Below are 8,190 nucleotides of genomic sequence, written 5' to 3'. Positions count from 1 at the left end.
AAGAATTGGTTTTTATGTTCTCCAGGCATCTTCCTCTTGGTGCAAGAGTCTCAATTCCCTAAAAAGAATATTCAGTTTATACAACCAATGAAGAAAGAGTCCCTTGTCAATATGCTATATGGCTAGGTTACATCATATAACCATAGATTTAAACCTAGAATCTTAGTGGTCATCTAGTGCAAACCTCTCACCTTACAAAGCTCAGCAAGTTAAGTAACCTGCACTATTGCAGTCAGGATTCAGATCCAAGTCTTTTGATTCAAAATTCAGCACATTTTCCACTACTCTAATCACCTTCAGTCTTTCCAATGTGGTATATTTTTAAATTATGGAATCCTGAATTATGCTAAAAACCCTTTTAAGTACTAGACCATATCAAAGAGCTTCTGATTAATATTAAACAAGTATTCCTTAATTTCACTTATCAAAATATTAAGTCCTACAAACTCTACAGCTATCTATAATTGCCCCCAAAAGTGCTAATTAATCTGAATTAAGACTCTATAAAAGATTATGTATTTAACATGAATTAATTTACTTATTTTAAGAATAGATCAGTTTTTTAAAGTAATGATACATTCTTTGGTTTATAATCACTAGACAACTAATATCTGATTCAGGCTTCCATTTGTAACATCAATCATTGCTTTTGTCTTTTTAGGGATTGAGAAATTTGAGCTAATTCCCACCACTAATGCATGTCAACCAATGAAATTGAGGCCCAAAAAAATAACCAATTGAAAAGATAATTTAATACACTCCAATCACTTAACAAATGAGGAAACCATGGTCTTGGTAAGCTCATGGTCACATAAATGGTAATTGAGACTTGAACTCCACACCTTTGATTTCAAATTTACTACTCTTTCCACTATAAAGTATGGTCCTTTCTATCCCAGTGAAATGAGTGTTTATATAAATTTAGGGTCTTAGAAATCTGCCTGGAGCACTAAAAGGTTGTTACTTGCCCAAGAGCATCTAACCAATTTGTATTAATGTCTGAGCTTGAACCCAGGTCTTCCTAACTCCAGCCAGTTCACTGTCTACCTACTACACTAAACTTAAGGGTTATTGAACAATAAATGTCCAAATAAATGTAAGTAAAAAAAAAATCAAACCAAAGCTTTATTTGAAGAACAAAGTTTTCTAAAAGTTCCAGTCTTAGTTAACAAAATCAGCAACCTACAAATCCTAATCCCTTTTATTTAAACATAGTTGTGTTTCCTTTAGGAAAAAAAGAAATGAGCCTTCTATTACCATATTGTCATTTGTAGACTACACAAGTGGATAATGGATATGGAATTTAAAAAATAAACTAATAATCATGTTTTATTAGAGGTATATTTCAGAGAAACTGCCAAAATCTCACCACTCTGCATTAATGAAGATATTTGTTTGAATACCCCCACAAAAGACTCTTGAAAACAAAGAATAAAAAAACCTCAGTTTCTATAATTCACAAATTGGCAACAATGAGAGTAGGGTTCAGAATTTCCTCAGTGAGAACATGCAAAATCCACCTCTCAAGTTTTTATTTTTGTCTTTAACACTTCCATTATGTATCAGTTGATTATGTGGATTGGATTCAAAGATTCAGCATTAGATTCATGGATCTCACAGCAAAACTGAATCAGGAGGACAATTAAAGCAATAGCCTTTGCACTCAGTAGCTTAAAAATTCCTTAATGTTTGTATTAACTTATGCCTCCATCCTAAAGTAGAACCAATCAAGCCCTAGGAAATCCCATTCCATATCACTATGTAGTAGGTTTGAAGTTCCAGACACCTAATCCATCCCTCCCCCAAATTAAATTTAAAAATCTATAAATTCCATGATTTACAAATAGGATCCAGATTTCTAATCTATGTTTCACAGAAATTTACCAGGTGAAAAAAGGCAAGAGTATATTGAGTCAGTGAACTAAATTATCCATAACCAAGCAATGGTATGCCCAGTTCCAAGATGTTTGATTTGTCTACTAATTGAATTTTCTGACAAAGGTTAACAAGCAAAAAGTCAAGTTTGGTAGTAGTGATATCAATAAAATTATATAGAGTTACCAAAGCACACTGGACAATTTCAGATGAGCCTTTATCATTATAAATCTTAGCTGAAATTAGTAACTGGTAGCTCTATCAGCTACTTTTTTTAAAAAAAGGAAGATGAAGACCTATATTTTAATCTTATATGCAGAATAATCTTCAATGTTCATCTGAGAAAAGTTATTTTAAAATTTCATGCTCAGTTAAGTAATTCATATCTTGATACTGTTAAGCATACTTTATCTTCAACATGTTTAAAAAGTAAACAGTTTCATTTTGGTTTTTTAAAAAATTGCTTTCCATTTTGATTGCTTATTTTCTTTAATTTTACAAGTATAATACTCTGTGCTTATCTGAGATCACCATCACAATCATATACAAGCTTATGTACTAAAAAACTACAAGACTATTTTATCCCACACAATGAGATCTAGTCATACATAACACAAACTTAGTAAAATTCCCTATTACTCCATTTTCTTTTTTTTTCCAAAGTTTTCTTACACAACTGTGCATTACTCCAACCCATTTAATCATCATCATAATCATTATAACCCAAATAGGCACTATTTCTTCTTTCATTAATACTGGACATCTTTTTCCATGTTGACTCCTGATGAAAACTAGCACTCAAAGACCGACCCAAACGCCCATGATGCTTCTTAGAGATGTTGTCTTCACTCTCAGATTTAGCAAGTCCCTGTGAATGTGCTGGAGGTTGTGTTTCTTGTCGAATGTTTCCAAATGGAAAGTTCCAAAGGCCAAATCTTTGCCAATTAAGTCTCTGAAAGGCTATGATGCAATGTAGATTCCCCCCTACCTAGAAGACAAATATTCAATTCAACAAATAGGCATTGAGCATCTAGTTCCTATGCTAAGTGCTCAAAGGGACAGATAAATAAAATTCAGTCCCAACCCTCAAGAAACTCACAATCTAGTTGGAAAGATATATATATATATATATATATATATATATATATATATATATATATATATTATATATATATATATATATTTTTTGAGGGAGAGGGACCTGTGGACCTGTGATTACATCTAAGTAGCAAATTCCCAGTGTGGAAATTTCTCCAATGATGATCAGCCATGTAGGATTTTAGAACTTTGTCTGGACTATTTAGCTTAAACATCTCACTGAGTCACATTGGTAGTATGTAGTAAAGAAAGAATCCAAACTTCCTGCTGCCTAGACTATCTATCAACTACACAATTCTGTCTATCAATAAATGAGAAGATATAAAAATAAACAAATGATAATACAAAATAGAATACAGTAAGTAACATAAAAAGGCCTTGAATATTTGGGCCACATTCTGTTAAGACAAAGAAGGAAAATTATAGGCACAAATTTGTATGTCTTTTAATAAAATGTAATAAAAATAATAGCATTTTTAAATATTTTACATATATTATCTCATTTGATCCTGAGATACCTGGAAGGTAGTATTATTATTATCCTCCTTAGACATCTAAGGAAACTGAGGCATTAAATGGCTGTATAGATCACATAGCTCATGAGTGTCTAAGACAGGATTTTAATTTGGGCTTTTTTAATTCTTAAATCCAACATTCCATTCAATATTCTACCTACGCTCCTTAAGGGAGCCTGGTTCATTGTGGTTCAATGATTGGTTCATTGTATGATCAGTGTCTAGCACATACGCACTTAATAAATGCTTAGTGAGTGATTGATTAAAGTCCTACACTCCCTTTATAATTCCTTTTTCTTTCTTCCTACTTGCCTCAAAAGTACAATATTCTTCCCAAATTTTCTTGTCTCTATTCTTACTATTTGCCTTTCTTCTTTCTTGAAATTTGAGCACTTCTCAACTTCACTCCTTTCCTTGAGCAGTACAGTGCCCTCAACAATGATACCTCAGATGTTCTGGTCTCTCCCTCAATCCCCTTATTTAAAGGAACTTTTCACATCTTATTTAATTCTCTCCATAGATTCTGTGTTTTTTTCTCATTTGTTCTAATTACCTCTACTTTTTTGTAAGCAGTAGTTTAAAGGACTAGGGGGAGAAAAGGCACAGTATCAAAGAATTTTAGCATGGATGGCACTCTGGTGAATTGGAAAAATGAATTGTCAGGTAGACTCTTGTCTTACCTTCTTTGTTTTTCTGTACTGTAATCCCCTTTCCAGGTGTCGAATATCGAGGTACTCTGGATTTTGAGTGTTAAGGTCAACAACAATATCTGCCCATCTAGAGTCAAGAAGAAAATTTAGGAATTTGTTTTTATTTTTTTTTAAAAAATTAAGAGTAAAATTTTAATGATTTTTTTCATTTAGGCAAATTGCTACAAGGTTAAGTGTTATTGGCTTTGAAAGCAAGAATGATTTCATCTTTACCTTTTTATTCAAAAGTCTTTAATAGATGTTTACTAAATGAAAGATCACAGATTTAGAGTTGGAAGAGACTTTAATAGTAATCTAGTCCAACCTTATCATTTAACATTTAAGGAAACTGGGCACAGAGAAGCTAAGTGAAATGTTCGCCATCACAAAAGAATTAAGTGGCAAAAACAAGAAGCATACTCATGCTTCCTGACTTCAGTTCCAGCACTCTTTACATTGTACCACAATGACTCCAAAAATGTGTGTGTGTATGTGTGTGTGTATGTATTGCATGGCATATATACCTAATGATAAAGACACAATGGGCTAATGCACAAAAACCGTATATTTTTCTTTAATTGCAGGCAAACTCAAATAAAGAATTAAATATAATTCAACAGTACCTTAACTTACTTTTTACAGTGAATAGTAGGATGTTTTCTACTTGGCTCTCCAATTAGGATCCAATATTCTACTTCTTGCTGCAAGAAATGACTTCTGCTAAATAAAAAATGCATTCAAAATTAAGTCAGGTCACAGTAGCACCAATGCCTTAATCAAAATGAAGGTCTTTAATTTCCTTAATATTTATATGTTAACTATAGCAAGATGATAATTTGGTTCCGATGGGGGAAAATTGTGTGTGTGTGTGTGTGTGTGTGTGTGTGTGTGTATGTGCCTCCTACTATAGGAGGTATTAAAAAATAGGAAAGCTATAAGAATTTAGGCATAGTAAAATTTCTGACAACCATTACAAAAATGGGGCATAATGCTTAGTCTCATCTCATGCTCCTAAAGACAGGAATTAAGAGAATTGATGTATACCATTCTCAGACTTGGAAGAAGAGAAAATATCATTGTGGATCATTTACTGAAGACTACTACAAATTTCAAAAAATACAATGAAAGTAATAGCCAGTAAAGGGCAAGATATTACAAAGGGAATTCATATTACACAATTATAGAGGCTCTCTGAAATAAAGTAAAATTATAAGATCTCATTGAAACAATAGAAACCCCCTATCAATAATTCTATTAATGATAAAGATGCCTTCCAACAACACACTTCATTCATTGCCAGAAACTTCCTATCAAAGTAAAAATGGGTAACAAAGGAGTTTGTTCTAGATTATGGATTTTTTCCCTCCCTCATCTTCATCAGATACTTCCCATTGAGAAGGCCATAACTTGCTGCTTTTCTTAGGAAGATATGCTAAAATCCTCAGAAAAATATTTTGATAATGAACGATATTTAGTCCTGGATTATATATGTTTCCCAAGATATGTTATTTCAGGCCACTCAATTGATTCTCCCCTCAGTTATTTCCAGGACCTATTTGCTTTTCATTGCCAGTCATTTCCATCAACCCTAAAAAATGCAGATTATCCCTCAGAAACCTTTTCTATCCAAGATAAATTTATTGATATGGATGTCATTCCCCGAGGATTTGTTATTTATCAATAATATTTGCTCTATCCTCACCAGGACCTATAGCATAATATTTCAGTGATATTTTTAACTATGCCAACATAGTTATCATAATGAAAGCAATTTAAATATAAAACTAGGACTGAGATGTCTAACTTTTCTTTGCTGATGAACTCCTTGGAGGTTTGTCTGAATCATGTCTGGGGTACTTTTTTCTTTAAGTTCCAAAAATTACTTTTAAGATTATTTTCTCCAACTAAGGTTTCAACAATATTTAAGAACAAATGAAAAATGAAAAATATTGTAAACAGATTAAATAATAATGTGTCAACAAAAGTCATATTTGCTACTGTTTTGATGATCTAGCAAAACATAAAACTTTACTTCCAGTTGAACCAAACCAAAAAACAAATGGCTTTTTATAAGAGAAAAAATTTTCACTGCTGAAAAATTCCCATTGATAATGCTTACCTATATGCTTTATTAGCCTTAATTGGTGTTGCTTCAAATCCAATTGGACAAAAATAATGATTCTGGCAATGGTAAATGTAAGCCAGTGATTCATCTTTCAGTCCATGTGTTAATTTTGACAATGCCCCTGAAGCTACAAAGAGATAAATGCCTGAGTCTCAAGAAAATGAGTGACAACATGTTACAGAAATTTTTATGAGAAAATATCACTTGGTACACAAAGAAAAATGCTACATGCATTAGCAAAGGATAGGTTGCTAAAATTTTCACATTTTAACTTCCACTTCAGAGAAAAGTATTTCCGTATAATTTTACACTGAAAATATAAAATACTGAATTTCTTTCTTCCCAACAAATTTTGAGTAGTACATGTTCCAACAGTTCATGAACTTATCAACTCTGTGCTTATTCCACCCAATTTACAAGTCAATGTAAATTTTATAAATCAACAGATTCTTCCCAACATGCAAACTCCTACTTTAAGTAAAGAGAAATTATAATGTTTTTCAAGAGCTATATAGTTTTTCAAAAGTAAACTTCTCAGATTTTAAATGGTGGCACTCAAAACCCTCTTTAGGGAAATAGTCCATCTTTCTATTAGAAGCGGCAGTAAACTTCTCACTTTCTTGATTTTTTTACTTATGTGTTTCTGTCATTTATCTGTCAAATAACATAGAGGCATATTATGCCAAAAAATAGTTCTTAGCAAGCCTCAGAACTGAGACCACCAACTGAAGTTCGATTAACTTGTATTTCCAGTAAAAAACTAAATTATTCATTAACCCAAAAGCCCATTAAGGCAGAAATACTAACAATAACTGAAGTGGATAATAAGCTTCTGAATCAAAATAATAATAAGTATGACAGTTAATTGATTTTGTGGTTGCTAAAATATCTGAAGATAGCTTTAAAAAAAAAAAGCTTATTTAATAACTGCAGCACAGAACTAAGGAGACAAGGGGTGCTTACTTTTAGTTCTCAGCACTACACAGACCTTCTAGATCTTATGCCTACATACCATTTTCCAAGGGCAACCTCTTCTATAGGTCTTTGTTAATGAGTGTAAATTCCACCAAGTGAATCACTATATTATACAAGGTGTCTCTCTTTCCTACAGATTTGATACTTCATAATTACAATTGTGAAGGAAGCCTTCCCTATTAATGATAAGGTTTTCCAAATGCCCCATTTGAAGATAACATCATACTAATTACTAAACATTAATTATTATATTAAATATACTAAAATACTAATATTATTAAGTATTATAAATACCTAAAAATATAAGTTAAATTCACAGTAAGTCAAAAAATTTAACAATTCACACACAAATGAAATATTTTTTAAAAATACATTGCCCAGATTATGACAAGTTATACAAGTAGGCCATCAAGTTATTTATTTGCATCTAAATCACAATTTTTTTACTTATATACACATATACACTCAAAGCTTAAACATTCACTACAACTGGACAATGAACTGGATTTAGAATTGAGTAAGTAGATAAAATCAAGGTATATTACATTTGGGAATATTAACATTATTTTCAATGCTCCCAAACTGCTTGCTGAAACAAAATTCTATCTCTTTATGAGATATTATTAATAATTGAATACTAAAATCTTAGGAGAGTCCAAATTGCAGGTGACTTAAATAGGAATGAAATAAAAGACACAATTGATGATATATGAAGATCAGGAAGAAGGAAAACTAGTCAGATACTGATAATAAGAAACACCAGGTTGATAGCTCAAGTGTTACATCAGTATCCCTCAAAATATTAAAAGAATCTAGTAATACTAGCAATACATTTGGTAGATGCCCTATATAGAATTTGTGGAAATCTATGTATAAAAAATTGCTCTTGTGCAAAATGAAGTGTGAAATAATT

General features: G+C 31.7%; 1 protein-coding gene across 4 annotated transcripts in view; it reads right to left on the bottom strand.

Moving 5' to 3' along the window:
* Window positions 1-1,107: 1,107 nt before the first annotated feature.
* BIVM (basic, immunoglobulin-like variable motif containing) overlaps window positions 1,108-8,190 on the bottom strand; it is a 44,218-nt gene continuing 37,135 nt past the window's right edge. For 3 of the 4 annotated variants that reach the window (XM_051984157.1, XM_051984156.1, XM_051984158.1), the window contains exons 7-10: window positions 6,297-6,429; window positions 4,811-4,897; window positions 4,169-4,265; window positions 1,108-2,863 (exon numbers count right to left, since the gene is read on the bottom strand). In XM_051984157.1, the coding sequence (XP_051840117.1) occupies window positions 2,573-2,863; window positions 4,169-4,265; window positions 4,811-4,897; window positions 6,297-6,429 (608 nt within the window). In that variant the 3' untranslated portion in view covers window positions 1,108-2,572. The remainder of the gene's footprint in view (window positions 2,864-4,168; window positions 4,266-4,810; window positions 4,898-6,296; window positions 6,430-8,190) is intronic. The other variant, XM_051984159.1, reaches the window with a different exon arrangement.

This window comes from Antechinus flavipes, chromosome 3 (genome assembly GCF_016432865.1).
Source record: "Antechinus flavipes isolate AdamAnt ecotype Samford, QLD, Australia chromosome 3, AdamAnt_v2, whole genome shotgun sequence".
NCBI classification, from domain to species: domain Eukaryota; kingdom Metazoa; phylum Chordata; class Mammalia; order Dasyuromorphia; family Dasyuridae; genus Antechinus; species Antechinus flavipes.
Note: the sequence above shows the minus strand (reverse complement) of the source record. Positions and strands in the feature narration are given on the sequence as shown.